The sequence below is a fragment of the Toxoplasma gondii genome, chromosome V (assembly GCF_000006565.2).
Source record: "Toxoplasma gondii ME49 chromosome V, whole genome shotgun sequence".
Taxonomy (NCBI): domain Eukaryota; phylum Apicomplexa; class Conoidasida; order Eucoccidiorida; family Sarcocystidae; genus Toxoplasma; species Toxoplasma gondii.
The window spans coordinates 2,387,578-2,407,493 of NC_031472.1; the positions used below are offsets into that span (position 1 = coordinate 2,387,578).

At 52.8% G+C, this 19,916-nt stretch overlaps 2 protein-coding genes across 2 annotated transcripts; one reads left to right on the forward strand and one right to left on the reverse strand.

Moving 5' to 3' along the window:
• The first annotated feature begins 349 nt into the window (after positions 1–349).
• Positions 350–8,411, forward strand: TGME49_285480 (hypothetical protein). Its single transcript, XM_018781949.1, has 4 exons — positions 350–1,423; positions 1,955–3,816; positions 4,471–6,444; positions 6,938–8,411. Exons 1-4 carry the CDS (start codon positions 929–931, stop codon positions 8,100–8,102), a joined length of 5,496 nt encoding a protein of 1,831 aa, XP_018637817.1. The 5' UTR covers positions 350–928; the 3' UTR covers positions 8,103–8,411.
• A 1,179-nt stretch (positions 8,412–9,590) lies between these two features.
• TGME49_285470 (patched family protein) lies at positions 9,591–19,592 on the reverse strand (the record flags this gene model as incomplete). Its single annotated transcript, XM_002369154.1, has 9 exons — positions 9,591–12,179; positions 12,580–12,709; positions 13,301–13,419; positions 13,669–13,770; positions 14,297–14,749; positions 15,352–15,536; positions 16,191–16,374; positions 16,603–16,796; positions 17,747–19,592. The coding sequence occupies 9 exons, from the start codon at positions 19,590–19,592 to the stop codon at positions 9,591–9,593; spliced, it is 5,802 nt and encodes a 1,933-aa protein (XP_002369195.1).
• Between the last annotated feature and the right edge of the window lie 324 nt (positions 19,593–19,916).

The following is a 19,916-nucleotide window of genomic DNA, read 5'->3' on the forward strand; positions in this document are numbered from 1 at the left end:
GAGGAGACACGCGGACGACAGCGAACACAGAAGCTCAATTTTTTCGCCGCTTCGAGGAGAAGAAGTCCAACAGCGTCGACCGTCGTTTTTTTTTGCAGAAGACCGCCTCATCGAGTTGATGAGTTCTGCGTCCACTCGAATCTTCAACTCCGTCGTCTTCTCGCCTTCGAATTCGACGAAGAAGGGTAGAGAGAGACACCTGGGGGGGGGGGGGCATCCGAGCGAGAACGCCCTCCTCTTTCTCTGTCTCGTTCCACCCGAGTCGTGTCTTGTACATGCTTCTTTTCTTTTCACATTTTTCTCTTTGTTTAATTCGCTGCAAAGCGCCCCCACTCTTCCAGTTGTCCGTCTCGGACCGCTGGAAATGAAGAAGCACGAACGTTTCCGCCGATCCGTCAGAAAGAAGAAGAATTTAAGGAGACGAGACGCACAGCAGAGAGAAGCGTCAGACACCTCGAGAAAGCGTTTCATCCTCCTCCTTTCGGATTCTTCCATCTTCTCTTCTTTCCTCCCTCTTTTGATCCTCCCTCGACTTTGAATCCGTTCATCACTCTCTCCCCCTCTGTCCCCCTTCTCTCGTTTACCGCGCCTCCGGGTCTTCTGTCTCCTCTTTGCCTACGCTAAAAAGCGACAGCGCCTCGGTCTCCATTGCGGCCTGTTCGTCTCGGCGCGTCTTCTTCTCTTCTCTCTTCTCTCCTTGGTTTTCCCTCTTTTTTCTCATCTTTCTGTGAGTCTCCTTCGACATCAAAGGCCTCACTTCGACTCACGCTGCTCTCTTCCGCTTATGCGTGCGTCTCGTTTCCTCTTGCGTCTTCGCCTTCGTCTGGTCTAACGGAGCCGCTTTTCTTACTCTTCTCAGAGACAGTCTCTTCCACTTGTTCCTCTTCTTCTCTTCGTCTCCCTCCGCTCTGTCTTATGCTTTGGGGGAATGGAGGCCTTCGAGGACGCCGTCGTCGTCGATGATGACAACAAGGAGGAACCTCGCATATCTCACTTCTCTTCTCAGCGCTTCCCTCCAGTCTCTTCTTCGCCTTTCGCTTCCTCTTCCTCTTCTTCAGCTTCTTCGTCAACTCCTTTGAGGTCGTCGAGAGTGCCTTGCGAGGATACGTCGGCTTCGAGTCCTCTGCCGAGCGACGTGAATCGCCTGCATGCGCGAATTCAGCTGCAGCGCGCGAAAATTGAATTTCAGGAAAAGCGGATTTCTCAGCTGCAGCGAGAGCGAGAAGAAGCGCGTTTCCGCCTCGCCAGTCAGCAGAGAGACGCGGAGACAGGCGAGCGGAGAAGGAGACAGAGAGGAAGTGACGGAGAAACTGACGGCGAGAAGGAAACAGCCGAACGTGGAGTAGGCTCCTGGGGAAGAACCGGGAAGTGGATCGGCAGAGGCGGCGCGTCAAGCGAAGGACCCGACCGAGAAGATGCACTTGTAAGCTTGACGAGACGAGAAAAGGTAGATAGATGAAGGGAGGGGAATCGACAACGAAAGAAGGAACGGGGAAGTTCTTCGAAAACTGGAAGTAGAGGATGAACCAAGAAAACAGAGAACGAAGGAAGCGGTGATACACCTGCCAACGCGGGCACAGTGGTGGAGGAACGAGGCGGAGAAAGGACCCTCTAAGAGTACAGAAAGACCGCGCAATGGCATGGCGTGAGGCATGGAGAGAGAAGCAAACGATAGGAGTAGGCTGAGAACAGACAATGGCTCTTGCCATAACGTTCAGGAAAGGAAACGCAGACAACGAGCCAAGCATCCAAACAGGGGAGTCCACGAATCGTAGACCCCAAAACCTAGAGACTTCCTGTTGGGAAACCGGAGAGACACAGCCGCGTTTCGGCCTGACAGGTGGGGTGTACGTACACCCCGCGACAGAAGAAGCCAAATTGCCTGTTTCTCCAAACGTTTGGTTGGCATAGTGGAAGTCAGGCGAAAGCGTTTTTCTGCTTTGTCTCTTTGTAGGCTTGCGAGAACGACAGGCTTCGACAGCGAGTTGAGGAGCTCGAGCGCCGGCATCGAGAGCATGTCTCTCTGCTTTCACAGTTGCGCTCTGCTCAAGGAATAGAAAGAGGTGCTTCGGTGGCCGGTGTCGCTCTCTCTTCTGGAGAGCTGCAGGCACCAAGCAGAGGCGAAGAAAAGCGAGAGGACCCGCCGCTTTCGTCGCAGAGAACCACAGAGAAACGCCTCCAGAATGAGGCGAGAGATGGCCAGAAGAACGGAGACGCATTTCTGGAGAGAGCCGCGAACGCGCGACAGAGAGATGGAGGCGCAGAGGACGAGCGAGGGGCCTGGAGAGAGAAAGAAGATGGTCATTGGAGGAAGGCGCTCGACGAGCTTCTAAACAGCGAAGAGGCACTGGGCGACTTGCCTGAGATCTCAACACAGAAACTAAGAGACATTTGCATGCATCTCCGTCTGCCTGTCAATCGCCAGGCAACACAGCAAAACACTGGTTCCTCTTTTACCTCTTCTTCCTCTTCCGTTCCTGAGTCGAGCGGCACCTTTGGGGGCGCTGCAACTGGACCTGCAAAGGGAGAAGAAGAAGGAGAAGAAGACGAAGAGGGAGAAGAAGAAGGAGAAGAAGAAAACTCGACAGGCGCGTCTGAGGAAGGCGCCAGATCGAGTGTGGGAGACGCCGCTGGTAAAGGGAGAAGAGAGACAGCGACCGCTGCGGATGGCACAGAGCAGGTCCTTCTCCGTTCGCTCGAGTTGATCATGGCCCAGAGGGGATCTGAGACCTGGGGGCCGGTGCTGTCGCCGGCCTCGTTCCGCCTGTTGTCGCTGGCTCTTCGACGACTCGTGAGAACCAGCTCGGCGCTTGCGCGCTCGGAGGCTGCACTGTTCGCAGCTGCAAGTCTTGGGTCTTCTTCGCCTGGGTGGGCCTCTCTCCAGCCTTTTCAGGAGGCTGGCTGCGACACGATTCAGGCGGTCTCCTCGCTTTTGAAAGAACTCGAAACGCGCAACGGCGAGGACGGAGAACGTGGTTGTACAGACGCGGACCCAGTCCAGGCAGCACGAAGGCTCCTGTCGCATCTCGAGCGGGAACAAGAGAGCTACAGACACGACTTCGTCTCCGCCTTCCAAGCGTTCTGGATTCTCTTCTCCGGCGAACTGGAGCGCAGCCTCCAGTGTTCGTACACCCCAGCTCGGCTGTGCGCCTTCCTGGACTTCCTTCACGTCCTCTTCTCTCGCTTGCCTGGCGCCTTTGTCGCCTTTTTCCTTCACGAGGAAAGCAGCCGGGAAGCAGGCACTCGAGTCGAATACGATGGTATACGGCGAAATGGAGAAAGTTATCTTTCTACGTCGTTTGAATCTCTGCAGACGCCGAGGGAAGGCGACGTCCTTCGCGACATTCTTCACAGCGTGCATACAGCCTTGAAGCAATTAGATCCGGCTCTTCCTGACTACGTGGAAGACGTTTACCTCGCCGGTCAGAGACCACGAGATGAGACACGACGCAGACTTTATCGGCACCAGCCAGAGGGAACAGATGACGGCGCCATGACTGAACATGACATCTCCAAACGCATGTCGCGGCTCTCAGAGCCACAGCGGCCTTCTCCGGCGCCTCTTGTGCGAGCTCCCGAGGCTCCGGGCGCGCATTGTGGGCGAGAAGGACGGGCCGGCGACGCGCCGGAGAACGGAGACAGCCAGCGAAGTTCACTGGCTTCCGCTGCGCCGAGACAAGACCCGCAGAGACATGTGGGGACAGGCGCCCGTGGCAACGCGAGGACTGAGGAGACACCGCAGACTCTCAGGGATACGCGAACAGAAAAAGGCCTTTCAGGACCGACGCGCCTGCCAGGGGATGAACAGCTACCTCGGTAGGTCAGAGCGAGAGAGACGCAGAGAGATGACCGGCAGATAGAAGGAACATGCAGAGAGAACGCAGACTGAGAGACACAGAGAGACAGCCGGCAGAGACAGGGAGGACGGAAGAAAGGGAGAGCGGAGGAATGGCAGAGGTGGAGACGAAGTGGCAGAGTGAAGCAGAAGGAGGCGGTTAGACGCAAAAAGAGACCGAGAGACACAAAAGGAGACAGAGGAACACAAAAGGAGACAGAGGAACACAAAAGGAGAGAAAGCCAGACAAAGGGAGACAGGGATACAAAAGCAGACAACAGAGAGAAATAGAAACCTAAAGAGACAGGGAAGCGGACTGGGTCTCGGGGTTCAAGGCCCCCCCCGATAGGCAGCGCGGTGTGGAGATGTTCGCAGTGGGGCAGAGGACAGTTTCATGCTACTTTCTGAGGTGATTAAGGAAGCTACAAGCAGGCACGACTCATGTTTTTCCTTCCACTTCCCAGTACGCTCCCCATACCTCGAATGAACACGCATGTTTAGGTCTTCACATACTCATCTGTTTACATAGAGAGATCGAGATTAAGAGTCATACACACGAATCGAAGTCGATTCATGTCTGAATCTCGAAGCATGTAACGCTCACTTGTTCGCTCTCTCGTTTCTCCGTGTTTCAGATATCCGACCCCCTTCTTCTACCGTCTTGCATCCTCTCCGGTCACCGAGTCTCCTCATTCTTATTCATTTGTTCCTTCCCCACCTTCGTCACTTTCGTCTTCTTCGTTTTCCCCCGCTTCGTCATGGACTCCTGTCGTCTCGAGTCCGCTGTCTGCGCCTGCGTCGGTGCCGCCTCTTTGGGCCTTCTCGTTTATTTTGAATCGCATGTTACGCCTCTTCCAGAGCCTCGCGTCCTCGCTTCTTCTGCACCAGCATCGGCTACTTCACTTTCTTCGGTCGCTCGACGCGTCGACGTCTTCGCCTGGTTCTCTCACCTTTTCCCCGTGGACACTCCACCCCTCCGCCCCTCTGTCTGTCTCCTCTTCATGGTCCTCCCGCGTCTCCTCGTCTCTCTCTCCGACTGCGAGTTCGCTCGCGACTTCGCCTCCGCGACCCGCTCGCGCGTCTGCGGTTCCGACTCAAGAATCTCGACGAAACGCGACCTCGCTTCTGGCATTTCGGGAGCTGTGCCGCACTGAGGCTCGCGCGGCAATCCTCGCGCAACTCCAGCGACTGGAAGAACGCGCCTTTTCCTCGTTTCTGCTTCTCCTCGACGCAGAGCCGTCCCTCCACGAACTCCTCCAACTGCACGCTCTCACGGATCCGCCGAAGTCGCCTGCCCTCGCGCCGTCGCTCCTCACGAGTCACCCTGCAGTTCGAAACTTCCTGGAAAGCGAGGAGAAAGTCGATCGACTCGAAAAGTCAGGACATGCTTCTGCAGACCCTGGGCGTCCTCCGATCCCCCTTTTCGGAGGAGATAACGCGAGCAAGACGGGAGACAGCCTTGCGAGGGCAGACACGAGCCAGGGGTCAGAGCAAAGTCGAGAAAGGGAGTTCGGAAACGGAGAGACGGACATGCTTCGACAGGTGGAATGTCTTCGTCTTCTTCTGGAGGCATGCATTATCCAGTTTCAGCACCCACCCGAGCCGCTCTTCGATCTTCGTCTCTCAGCGTTACGCTTGATTCGAGACACGCTGCTCGTTTGTCGCTACTCCTTCGGACAGGTAGTAGATGACATGCGGCGGAGACGGCCGCGATCTTCGCGTGATGCCTCAGCGCGAACGCGGGGGTTTTGCGGCAGCGTCGGACGAGTGCACGAAGGTGCAGACATCCAGGACAACGCGAGCGCCTCAAGTCCGCTTCGGGACTCCGCAGAGCCTCGTTCGCCTTCCCGCGAGAAGACACACCCAACATGTGAGGCTGAAGCATCCATCGGCACCGGCTCTCCACCCCGGCACACGCCCGTTCGCTCGCCTCCGCGCTCGACGCCTTGCTCGTCTTCTCGTTCGCGGTCGTCTTCGCTGTGTGCCTCTGGTCTCTGCGAGGTAGACAAGGGGCGAGAACGCATTCCTGGAAGAGATCTCCTGCATGCGGTGTCGCTCTTTGTCTCTGCCGAGGCAACGCACTGGATGCAGGAAGAGCGAGAGTGGCTCTTCGGCCCCGCGGTACTTCAGGCTGCATCGATGCTTCGCCGCCTTTCTTTCCTGTCGATCCCGAAAAAATGTCCATGCGGACACGGCGAAGAACTGCGAGCTGGCGGCCAGGATGGCGGCTGGGCTACCCCGGGAGAACGACGCGAACGGCCAGAAGAAGGACAAGTGGAGGACGGAGAGAACGCGGGGAAAGCAAGGAAACCACACACGGAGAGTGGAAGGAGGGAGAAGACAGTAAGTGAGGATCTTGAGTTTCCAGCTTGGTGTGCGAACGCCCCGATGTCGATGCATCTTCTCTCTCCAACGTGGGATGCTCCGTTGTCTCCTGCTTCTTCGACTTCTTCTCGAACCTTTCCCAGTCCCCGTCCTGCGCCGAGAAAAGAGGTCTCAGAGGTGGCAGCTCTGCGCCTTCGAGAAGCAGCCCTGAGTCTGTTCGCCGCGCTCCTCACCCTTCCAAACAATGAGGAAATTTTTCTGGGCTCTCTTGACCACTGGACTGGGTGAGTCCCTCGAACGGAGAACGCTGAGCACGAGGCGGCGATCTTCGTTTCCGAAAGAGACGTTTCTTGAACTTTTTGCGAAGCCATTGGGATGCCTACCGAGGTTCGACGTGTGGGGATTCGGTGGCTGTGAGAAAACAGAAAGAGTCTGTTCTTGGGATTCAGAAACGAAGCTTCTTGGCGTCTTTACAAACACAGCGGCCCTGCAGCGAAGCAAGCCGTCAGCCGCACAAATCCAGAGACCAGACAAAAGGTGCCGTGCACACAGTATTCCAAGGAGATCGGGGGCGTACCCCCACGGAGGTGTAGGTCCACTTCATATAGGCGTCCCTGCAGTCATGATTGGGTTCGCACAAGTGTATGTCATGAGCCGAATATCTCCATGGCCGTTTCGGAGTCTCTCAGACCCACCAGAGGACATCCAAGTTACGTTACCCCTGCATCGCGTTATCTCCTTCTCCTGCTCTTGCAATTATTTTCCATGTTTGCCTAGGTCTTCGCCGTATACACCGACCCTCATTCAGCGGGTTCTGCTACTGGCGTGGTCTCTTGTTCTCCCTCTTTCGACTTCCGCGTCTTCCTTCGTCACGCCACCTCGGCCTATCCGTCTGGATCCGTCACTGCCTCTCTACGATCCCGTTGCTCTCCAACGTCTCCTTTTTTCGCGCGGATCCCGGGAAGCGGGAGCTGTGTCTCCACAGGAAACCCCTTCATCACCCTACGATGAAGTCTCGTTTCAGCTTCTCCTCCAGACACAGCGTCGGCAGCAGTCTCCCTCCCTTTCTTTCCCTTCTCTGTCAGGTTCTCTTGCTTTCTCTGCCCCGCCGTCTTCTCCCTCGCTTCTCCCTCGTCTGTCCTTCTCCCGAAGGAATCACCGCGCACTCCAGGGTGTGTGGGGCAGTTCAAGAAGTTTCTGTCCTCTAGATGGGCAGCACAACTTCGCACAAGAAAGCGATCAAGAGACTCTGGCTTTTCTGAAGTATCGTTCTTTCTTTCCGGGTGCATGTCGTACATGTGTGTCCTCAGCTGCTTCTCGTTCTACTTGCTCTACATGCCCCACAGGGGCAAGCACGCCTCCTGAGACGCCTCTGTATGCATCCGGATTCGACGCTTCATTTGCGGCTTCATCTCCCGCTTTGTCGATCAGCTACATACATCTTTGCCTCTTGTCTCCGTGGCTGCTTCACGTGCATGAAAAGAGTTTTTCGTCCGTCAGACGGGATCTCCTCCTTTCTTCTTTACGGTCTGTGCTGTCGATTCTCACTCACAATGTGCTCTTAAGAGGCGCCAGAGAGTGTGATGGGAGACCGGTGCCTGGACAGAGCAACGGCGAAAGAGAGTGCAGGAGCGAGCGACCGGCAGGGGAACAGCAGGGGAACGCAGTGGCTCGTAGACTCGAGGTGTCAACACCAGGCGACACAAATAAAATGCAGGACGATGAAGAATCTGAGAAAAGGAAACAACGTATAATGGACGCGTTCAGACGAAACGGAAATCTGGCGAACGAACATTTCCTCTCCCCAGATACACTTGGACGGACTTGGCCCATCTTAAGGGCTTTGTGCGGGACCCTGGAAGCTCAGATGTGTGCTGCTGGTGGTTCATGTCTTGCCGACTTCCAGCCGTTTGCTTCTCTTCTTCAGGCTGCTCTACAGTAGGATCTGTGCTCCTCGGGGTGTGTATACTTTAGGACTATTCCCCTCTTTTTTCGAGTTTTTCTCCTGTGCTCCTTTTTTGTTCTCAAAACGTGCTCGTTGTCCCGTTTTCCCATTCCCACAGACACCTGGAAACACGTTCCAGAGTTTTCCAGGACCTTCTCAGTTCCACCTCTTTTATGGCATCCGGGCGGGGTGGTACTTTTAGATCCCGAAAGGGAAATGCTCGGATTTCAAAAATACTTGGATTCCTCTTTACAGCGCAAACGCAGAAACTCATGTAACATTTATCCCAAGTGGTTTATCTAGTGCAAGGCACGCCCTGGTTTCTTCCGTGCCGCAAACGCGCACTTACAAAGCAGGCGCCTGCGACATGAAAACTTTCTCCGTTTGTAAAGTACCGTTCACTAGCAACGGCACGGGACAGTGTCGTTGTTTTTGCGCACTCACGTTCCACCGGGTGTTACACGAAGTCATGATGCAGGCTCGACACAGAATGTAGGATTCCCTTAAGGTGTCTATCCCGAGAAAAAGCGGGAACTTTTACATCGCTTTCAGGCGCGTCCACAGGCACCCAATAAACTCTTTGCCATGCTTCCCTTCTGAAGATTAATACCGTCACTTCTCAGACGCGAGGCAGTGTAACAGAAACTTGCAAATCTTCTGTAGACTTCGTATGGAAACCTACCCCTTCTGCATTGTGCTTTGAAGTGCAGCGTATCGGTTTTGTCTCTGTAGCGTGAAAGTCAGACACGGCGCTCGCGAGTGCACGAGTGTTCGCCGTACTCATCAAACAGCGAGCACGATTTGTGTTTCAACAACACATATTTGGCATCGCCGAAATCGACGAGAAACCGCAAGAGCCAGGTCAGGTCCCTCTTCGCCTTAGAATCGTTGGTGGATTTTCTGTATATACCGATATATCTGGTTCCAAGGGAAACATGCGTAGCGTGTCTGTTCTGACTGAAAGGGCAGATTGATCCGCCGCGTTTTGGACTTCGGTGGATATGGGGTACACTGCCTAGAGAGGGGGTCGTGAGAATACGAAAGCCTTGGAATCGGTTTAGAACCTAAACGCGGCATTCATTCTGCTTAGGTATAAGGTGCTAAATGAAAATACGAAAGTCTCAGAGTCGCCTGGAGCCTAGAAGCGACATTCATTCTGCGTAGAGGTGATGTGTTACATGCGTTGGAGACACGATGTCGGATGGCAGCCGGAAAGCGAAGAGACGACATCCCGCCGTTGTCTGTCTCGTTTTATCATCTAAAGCCCGACGATGTAGGATCCTTCAGTCATTGCAGATCATGCAAGACTCAGGTTCTGTGTATCTGAACTTGTTTGCTACAATTACCGTTGCGTTGTTTCGCACTTCGCAGCGCTGCAGCCGAGCTTTCTAGCTCGTCAGACGTCTCAACAAAAGCTCCTCTAATGCTTTCAGTTTCTACCCCTCTCGTGTCTGTTGAAGCAGGATTGCTTCTTTTCTGCTCTCTTCATGCGAGTGGCCCTTCGTCCCTCGTTTTCCGCAGACTCATCCCCCTGTGCAAAAGCTGTTGAAAGAGACCTCCTCCCTTGGTTTGGTCTTCTTCCTTCCCGCACCCTGGTTTGCTAATTTCGTCTTCAGTGCGTTCGTCCCCTGCCTCCATTCCTTGGCCGTTCGGATCTCTTGTGTCTCTTCGGCCCGATCTTTGTTGTCTGCTCTCTCCCCTTTTCTGTTCCGTTTCACTGTGTCCGCTCGCGGACACGACACCAAGCTCCCGTCGGCCTCGATTTGCCATCAAGTTGCCTGTGCTGTTCCTTCGTTTGGATGCTGACCCGGCCGGAGCATCCAGAGACGAAACTGATTCGAGAGCCTGTCCCTTGTCTTGGTCTGCCTTACCCATCACGTGAGTGGGTTGACTGTGATTCTGTGAGGATCTGCCCCTTTGGTGCGATGTCGCGAGGTGTGTAGGCGGCAAAATTAGTTTCTTCGACGCGTGGGACGAGACGTAGGAAACGGGAGAATTTTGACTCTTTGGCCGTGCATTGTGTGTTGAGGTATTGGCAAAGGTCGTAGAAACAGCAGACGACGAGCGCGATGCGGGAGGGAGCGGTGTGTGTTTGCATTCCCCGTCTCTAGCAACGTTTGACGGAAGAGACGAGGAATGGACAAGCCCGAAGGTGTGACTTCCAGGACGTGTATGTGGCTCTCGCTCCCTCGGCGTCCGTCCGAGGTTGACGCTGTTCGTCGAGTGACTTCGTTTTGCTCCACTTCCCACTTCACTGTTTGCCGTACGTCGTCCTCCGGTGTCGAGTTCCTCTGCGGCCGCTGGGAAACCGTGTCCCACCACGTCACTGGAGCGACTGTTCTGTGTGTCGTGTGGAGTGCCACTCTTTGGAGGTCGAGGAAGTCTATTCGAGACAAGAGAAGGCAAATTTTGTCCGCTGCTTGCTCCTTTGCTGGTAGAGTGCCTGCGCTGTCCGCTCCGCGCTCCCGCGATGGATGTACACCCGGGATGAGGGAAACCTACAACCCCAATGCCCTTTCTAACGGTTATGACCGGTTGTCCACCGATCGTTGCGGTGCCACTATGGTACGCAGTTGAGAACGATGGTTTCCCTGCCACCGCGGAATTTCTCCTTTTGGAATGGGAGATGCTGCTCGCATTGCCGGAAACGAGAGAGGGATGTTGGGACGAAACAACGGAAGAGGATTTAAGAGAGGGTTGGAGTGAGAGCGTCGGTCCACAAGACATTACTCGCCTCGGATGAGCGACGATGTGTTTCTTGAGGTCCGGATTATTCGTCGCTCCCGTCGTGTTTTCGGAAAATGCCGCAGACGACACTTCACTTGCGACACTAGGGAAAGGCGGCTCTTTCACTAGAGGAACGCACACCTTTGGTTCCCTCATTTCTCTGCCGTCTTCGCCTCCCTGTGTTTCTTCGCAGCACCCTTTCATTTCACCAATTCGACTCTCATGGCTGCTTCGCTTCCGCTGAGTGCACCGCTGCGATGCCATGGGGTAGATCTCTTTGTTTTGTAGGAACACGCCCGAGCCGGTCGACGTTCGGCTCGATGCTACTGAGTTCCATAATTTTTCCCTTAGCTGAGAGAGCGCCGCTGCAGCTTGTGAACTTGCAATCATTGGTGCCAGTTCCAGTTCTGCCGATGCTGTCTCCAGGGGATGAGACGGCAGACCACTCGCTGTTGTGCTTGAAACGCCATGAAGCGTCCCGCGGTTTGCTTCGGAATTCTCGACGCTGTTAGGGATTTGTCCTTCGAGCAGACGGCTTCGTCTGTGTGCTTTCAGTTGGCTCGCTTGCTGGTGAGCCGTGTAGTCAAGTGGACTGCTGATGCAGCTGCTGGTCGGCTCTTCATCCCCGTGAGCCCAAGGGCCACTGGGTCTCAGGGCGGCTGCAGTGTCATCTGCTGACACACGAACTTTCTGGTCAGAATAAGGCAAAAAACAGTGGTCAGCTAAGTTGTGGGGATTCGCGTGCGTCTGACGAAAACTCTGCACGTCTAGAGAAGCCGGCAAACTTCTGACGGGCAGGGGAACCGGGAGCGACGCGGCTCGTGGATGCACAACCGGCCTTCGATGTCCGGTGGTATCGATCACGAAGCTTGCACCTTCGTCAGTTCCCTGGAGAGATCCGAATGTTTCGGAGCCGATTTGTTGTCTGTCTCCTCCTGAACTCGCTTTTGGCAGCATCTTGGCAAGGAACCACCGGCCAACGTGGGAATTTTCTGCGTTTTTCTCTGCCTCGGCTGCTCCTAGGACATTGGGAGCCCCGCCGGAACGAGATGCTTCGGGTCGAAGTTTGGAAGTGAGGAGAGTCGGATTCGTTTTAGAAGTATTTTCCTCTGCGGGGTGTGACAAATGCTGGGGGAAGGGCACAGATGGAGTAAACTGGTCTTTTGGCAGTTTACTGTGAAGTTGGTGGGGCTTTTCTGGCCGTGAAACCGTTCCTTCACCGGAGAGATCAGCACAAGACGTGGACGATTCAAGAGCCTTGCCATGGTCTGTGTGGCCCATTGGACCAATCCACGAAAGAATGACCGGAAGAAGAAGCATGCCGTGACTCGCGCCGAAGGCGACAACCTGCGAAACAATGGATGGTATCAAAGAGAGATCGGAGGAGCGAGAAAGTGTAGAATGGCACGTAGACGTAGAAGCAGGAAACGAACAAAAGGAAGATCAGGCTACAACTGTATCCCCGGGGGTATGGGGCAGATGTTACCCCGTGTGTCTAGATGCCTTCGCGAATATGTGACACAGTGCGTGCTTTCGTGCTTGCCATGGAGCATTTCCTTTTGTCTCCTTTATCCGGAATTCCAGGAACACTTTCTCGGCATAACACTGTAACTCTTCACGTGCATACAAGCGCACCGTTATTGCCGCATGAATCGATTCATGAATGTGATGTCAATAGACGAGTCTTCGTAGACAACACCCTTCTCTGTTTTTCTCCCTCCTCGTCTGGAGAAGAAAGGCAACGCACCATAACCATCATTCTGAAGAAGACGGTGAAGACGAAGGACTCGGAGAAGCCGAGAAGCATTATACCCAGAAGAGTTGACGACGCCCCGTGGAATATTGGATTGCCCATAAGCACTAGGCTTTCAATGACTCTGACAATAAACAACAAACATACCAGCGAGAAAATGCATCCCGACATGAGGCGGTAGGGAGCGTGAATTTTTCCTTTTTCAAGAGTATACCACCCGATAGGTATTTGTAGAATTCAGACACTGCTTGTAGCGCTGTTTAGTTCCTGTGTTCCGACCGAGGAGAAACGCAGTGATGTTCTGGCTTCTAAGGAGAACGGACGAGAATGGGGTGTTTGAGGACAAGCCACCGACGAATAGGTTCATCCATAGAAAGGAGAAGTGGGACAAATCACAGATGGTCCACTTGGAAGGAAGGTGATAACGTGGAAATGAAGAGAAATATACCAGACAAAGAACCGAGGAGATGGGAAATGGCACCAGTGGGGCAGTGAAAGATGGCCGTTTGTTTTCCAGCTCTGCCCACAAAAGAACTGCTTCATTTCTCGGGGTGTTGTGATCCGTGGGCACCAGTCTTTTGACAGACTGGAATCCAAAGCAGCCACCAGGATACAAACAAACACGAGGATACAAACAAATACCAGGATACAAACAAACAGTATGCTCCCAATTGGTTGACACCGTGTAAGTAGCAAGATATCCATTTCAACTCACCGCTTTTCCCTTGTCTCGCCTTTGCAGTGCGTGAATGTATGACAAAGGTGGGCAGAGTAGTCGACGGCAAACCCGATACTAATGACCAGCGCAATCGTGGACACCATGTGGAGTTTTACCTAAGACAAAAGTGCAAGCGTTCACCATTATTATTCCGGAAAGGTGTTCCAGTCGAAGAAAACGCTGCGGGGGCGGTTGGAAAACTTGGTTGACGTGCTCCAAATTGTGAAAAGCCGATCGCTGTTCTAGCGTTCATGCATGGTCAGGCAGTCGCCCTGTGGTTAGGTCACATTTCATTTGGAAAAAAGTATTTTTTCCCTCTCTTCTGATCACGTCGCTGTGCCCGAGTTGCCTGCGTGAAAACTTACCCGCCAGAAGTACATGAAGCCGAAAAGCGCGAGGTCAATGAGGCAGATCATGAGGATGACGAGGAAACCCGCAAGCGCCTCAGGAATCAAAACGAAGGCCACCTGGAACAAGTCGCGAAACAAACGCATGGTTGCTGTCTTTCAACGATACCCACTTGTTATGGTGTCACTCTGCCCAAAGCTGAGAACTCGCACAGCTAATCGCTGTAATTTTTGTGCAGTGTTGCCGGAAAAACCGGCGTTTACAAGGGTAGCTTGAGCGACTCCGCAACGTTTGTGTTTGCGTATTGGTAGAGAGAGATCTGGCGTAATAAATACATAGACACACTAAGATACTTTATTAAATTTGTAAGCAACCCCAAAGGTGCTGATGACAAATTTCGGACACGCATATAGGAGGATAGATGCGTTAATAGGCGGATAAGGTCACGCTTCGAGAAAGTGAGATGTTGCAGAGCAGGCGACGTTCCTGAGGAAGCCGCCGCAATTTATCTCTGAATGACAATCAGGCATAGATATAGTTCTCTAATTATATTGGTTTAACCGCTCTTGTAAGATGGATCGGAGACCATGACGTAGAGAAAACCGTCACTGTTGTGGTTTTAGATGTCATTCATCGCCGTCTTACAAGGAGCATCGCCAGACCAGCAGAGAGCATATTGATGAGCACGGAGCTAAGGATGCCTAAATCGCTCTCATAAAAAATCATCATGTACGTATAGGCAATTGGGTAGATAGGTTCACTGGGCAACGCCCTTAGGTCGTCTCTAGTTGTTCCCCAGGCACTAGATGCCTTGTCTGTAAGCGAAACAGATGAGGATTTCTCATTGCTACTGGCGTATTCAACCTCTTCATTATTATCGCCCTCCGAAATCTCCACGAAGGCTTTGGCGGCCTCATCACAGTCGTTTCGAAGTTGCTGCATCCATGAGGCTCTTTCTTCGGAAGTCGCCATGTACTTGGGAAGAAGCCTCATGCGCCACGTCTTCAGTTCCCGGCCTGTCCAAATGAAGTCAAATTTAAACTGACGGTAAGGAGACTTCGAGTGAACGAGCTGGTAGTATATTGTATCCTCAAACACCTGAATTGAGCATGACATTCGATAAAGAATGTATGATGAGTCTTGACAGCCGTGGATTCGAAGTGCCGCCGCTGTAAGCAGACAGAGTAGTCCGTTTACGTCACTGTGCACGCTTCGTCATAATTTCCGTAGACACCATTATACCAAAATGAGGTTCTGCATGTTTCTTACGCCAATTACATTAACAGACACCACGCCCCACTTCAAAGTATCTACGTCGTGTGTTGCGGACGAACGATTTCGCGAGGTCAACATCTTGAGAAATCGTGTGACAATGTGCTCTACCTCGTTGGCAACCCAGGGTTAACGAAAGGCGATCTATGAGTTTAGCACTACTCACAGTGAGACGCAGAAAGGTAATCGGCGGCAAAAAGGTCATCTGGTACCACCGGCCGCAACCTAGGTTCGGGTAAAGAGCTCTCCGCTCGATATATACATCTCTATATATGAGTGACGGAAAGCATTTATTCCCTTTCGCATGAATGGCTGTAACTGCATGCATGAAACCGAGACTCGGCTACAGCTTGCAAAGGGTCCAGAAAACAGAAACGAATGACAAGGGAATTAAATAAATTCGCTTCCCATTTCGCCTTCTGTCTGACCTGTTTATCGCCCATTCGTAGTTTTGCGCCGATCTGCGGATCATCGAGCATCGTAAGCAGAGGATTAACCAGGCGAGAGGTGGTCGGCCTCGATTCGAGTTTCTTATGAAACGCGCGTAGAGCGGCTTGAACCTTTGGATTCCACCATTCCGTTCGAATACTCATGTCATCGACGCTGTTGCCACCTGCTTTGTCGATAGATGAGGACACCTTATCCCAGCTGTCTCCGAATTGGGTCGCCTGCGTCTCGCTTCTCTCTTTTGCCATTTCACCGTTTGTTCCCACTAGCCTACGCCCCCGTGTCTCTTCAGTTGTCCAAGTGTCAAGAGAGTATACCCGCTTTTCGGAGTTTGTTTTTGTTTCGACCGTATTTGCTTCAGGTATATTTCGATCTTCCAGCGGTACAGAAGAGTTGTCCTGCCCCTTCTTAGATTCAGTAGATAGGAATGAGGAGGCGTCCATCTGAGAAGCGTGTTCCGCCATGGTGGCGCCTCTAAGTGTGGGGGGTGACACGGACAACGAAGGCGAAATCTGTCCAGACACAGATGCTACTTTTTGTCTGGGACTGAGTTTTTCGCGGGAAGCTGCTTTCTGACTGGGCGTACCCAGTTCCCCCTTTATTTGAAGCTCAGGAGCGACTTGGGTGGGCGACTGAGTGTAATGTGCAATATCACCACGGTCATGGCCAGAATAGAAAGCTGCGTCGGCCGCGTCTGCGTTGGTGAAAGGTTGTAGAGGGTTATCTGCAATGAACAGCCGCCGAGGTGGCGCAGAAGAAGAGAGGGGACTGTCACCCGCAACACCATAGGAACTGTTGGAGTTTGCAGGTCTTTTCTTACGGTCTACAAAAAAGATGTCTGTCGGCTGATCGAATTTGTTGAAATAATGGGCAAAGTCAGCATCGAACCGTCGCATATATGAATTCCCTGGCGCCAGCTCCGACAACTCCAGTCCGAGTTCCAGTTTCGTGAATCCGTAGACGGACACGGCCGCTATCGCCACGAAAGCGACCACCACAGCGACCTGGGAAAAAAGTAGAAAAAGCATAGACGAATCACCACCGTGGAGGTCTCCAACTGGCCCAGAGGCAGGGTTAAAACGTACGTACAGTACTTGAGAGAATTTGAACCGTTGTACAGTTTGACCGCTTCCTGATAGGTGGTTTGAATGATACGACAGCTTCTCGTCTTCCACCTTATCCATTCTTTGCTGAGCTCAGCTGACGGCTTCTCTCCCCGCCTTTTTCCTTACCTTCACCGGGAACCACATGAGGAGTGGTCCATAGTAGCACAGGAAGAATTCTCGCCACTTTCGGCCTACATTCCCTCTTGGTTCTTCATACAGCGCTTCACGTGCCAAATCGGGGGGCAGACCGCCGATTGTTGTGGCCAATTTCGGAACGGCAATCATGATGGCATCGTCCTTTCCTTCACGCGGTATGCGTCCTGAAACAAACGACTTAGTGTCTCTCCCAAGTCCGTTTTTTTCACCGTGTTTCGTTATGTCACCTCCAGCATATGCACCAGAGACACTGGGAAATTTCGTCTTTCGTGTCTCGCTGCCATCGACATTCTGACCCCAGTGGGAGGACGCAGATCCTGACGGGACCGTCGGCGGAAGTGGAGCAGTGGAAGTAGCAGAAGTACTTCGCGGGTTGGGGGCAGAACCCTGCCCTGAGTTAGCACTTCCACCGTTGACGCTCATGGACTGGGAAGGCAGAGCCGACCGAAAAGACGCAGACGGTGAAGGAGGCGGTAGTAACGGGCGGTGAACTGTCAGACTGTTCACAGGGCAACGACAAAAGACATTAGTGGTAAGGGAGAAGATGAGGTATGCATCACGCTCGGCTCTTCGGACCTCGCCCAACCCCAGCCCATGTGCATCTGTTTACTTATGAATGTGTTAGAATCAAGCCCTTACAGGCGCTCTCATTATACCTTCTGCGAGCGACGTGCTGAGACATTACGCGGGGAGCAGTCTGAAGAGTGATGGAACCTTCTAGTGAGGGGTTTCAGAGTCTGGCTCTCTGTGTTCCACTACATGGGTGGTTATCCTTTGCTTTCTGCAGACGCTTTTCAGACAGTAGGGAAGCTCTTCGTTATCGGCTGAATGCCGTATCGCATGCACCGGGCTTTCAGTGCAGCCGCTTAACGGAGCTGGCAGATGCACTACAAAACCCGAGAATTAACGAAAAACTTTTATAACGCGTTCCACCTTTCTTCTTGGACTGATGGGTCTGAAGAGAAAAGTAACCCCAAAGAGGTTTGATTGGTTTAACTGATGTGTAATTGCCTCTACTCTTACGCCTCTGCCAGACGCCGGATGAATCTGGTAGGTCCGTCGGGCCTCGCTTGTTCGGCTGTTCTGCCCCTTTCTCCGAGATCCCTTCGTTGACGTGTAGCCTTTCTGATGGCCTGTTCCTCGTAGAAGACATTCACCTTGTATGCAATGAGTTCCTCTTGACTCAGAGAGGCCATGCTTTCCACGATTTTTCTCTCCTCGTCTGTCATTTCGGCAAGCCGTTCCTGCGCCACCTTTTGACGATCAGAGATGTCGGGGAGACAGAAAGGACATACACGCGCGCATTCCTCTCGTCTAGCATCGATGCACAGGGTGGGGAAAAAGAACGTGAGGACAAAGACGTATCCCATAAAAAGGGCCATCGCCGAGTAAACACAGAAGTTCCTGATGGACATGTAGGCGCTAAAGGCGCCGACACCAAACGAGATAAGGTTGGTAAGCGTAGTGATACTGATTCCAAGTCCTGAAATACGGAGAGCCTGGATGCAACGTTCTTCCGGGTCGTGAATTGTGTAGCTTACGCAGTAGCAATTCATGACGACAAACATGTCGTCGACTCCAATACCGAGCACTAGAAAAGGACAAATTAGTACAGTCGGCACCATAGGCATTCCCATGTACGCGACAATGCCCATGCCGGCCCCAAGTCCCATGAAGGCTGCACCAAACCCCATTAAGGCGGAAAATAGCTTGTTACGATATAGATCACAGGAGAAGTTGAGGGCTGTCGAATATGTAGCCAGAATGAAAAATGTGAAGACGACGTAGACGACGTCCTTTGATTCAGATGTTGACGCTCTTAACTCGTCGTCGCGAGATCGAAACGCTTGGAAAGAGACCTCAAGGTCTCCAAACGACTGGTTATCCTTCATGATCTGGATGAACAGCCGCTCCCACATCATATTTCGTCCCTCGAACTGAGATCGGCCATCGGCGTCGTACTGAAGCATGGCGGCCTGTGCTTTGGTTATACAGTCGATGTCAACCATAGCAAAACCAGGCTGATCAGGAAGGGGCCTGATGCGAGAGGAAGGAAGCAGTCGCTGCGCTAGTTCGAGTGGCATTTGCCTCCAGCATTGCTCTTTGGTGATGCCGCCAAGGAAGTATTCCGGAATGAACCCCACTTGCTTTGTGTTGTACACCGTTCCATCGAAAACCCAAACTTCTGGTTCACCTGGAAGGAAGCCCATCTGTCGCAGTTCATGTAGACCGAACTTCAACACAGAATCGATTGCACATTCACCAAAAGGGTTCATCAAGCAAATATCTTCAAATGTCATGTAACCTCGGTCGTCCATACCCGTAGAGCTGTGCGACCCGCGAGGGTGTCTGCTGTTGTTGCTCAGTGTACCACTATTGAGCGCATCGTCGCTTGCGTGTCCGGCAGAGCGGTTACTTTCTTGCACGGCCTTCTCTGTCTCTTGCTTTCCTTCTGACTGTGAAAAAATGTTATCATTTTGGTCTCCAAACGTTCGAGGGATCACAAGCTTGCGGCTTCCTACCGGGTCAACTTCACGACCTCGAATGATCGCGTCCAAATGCTGGATGGCTTCGAGGTACTTCCAAGTCAGAATATTTGACCCTTCGACTTTATGTTTAAGAATAACGACACTCTTCCGACCCAGCACATCTCCAAAATATGACGTGTGCAGTGTTCCATCATCTCTGGCCCTCGAGTAAGGAAGGGAGTACAATTTCTCCGCGCCATCGATCCAGACGGGTGTTGGGGGCAGGAGTCCAGACGCCATTGCCACGCAGAGAACGAGAGATGCAAGCATCACATGGTACGGGTAGCGGTAACAGATGCGAGCCCATTTTCCGAATCCCTCGCCGATAGCAGCAACAATTGACTCTTTCTGAACCAGAAGTTCCTGGCAGAAAGCGAGGTAGCGGCGGGTGAGCCGCTGCCACCACCTCAAACCCACCCCCTCCCTCCCCATGGTTCTTTCTTGCGTGCGCTTTGGCTCAAAGGCGCCTTCCTTCTATCACCAGAAAAGCAAACGAAGATAGAGGCCTCCTGCCAGAGAGAAGACGAAGGGAAACAGTTGCGGAATCGCAGAAGCAGGGGCATGTACTCGGGCAAACTAAGACATGAATCAACAGGATGAGACAGACAGAAGCAGAGGCGAGTCCATTTGTCCCCCGTTGCGCCACATGATGAGTACGAATGGTAGCCTAAATGACACTTTATGTCATAGAACAGAGAGAGCTTGCATCATGATTTTGTCGATAAAACGTAGGTAGCCTTTTGTTCCCTAATATAC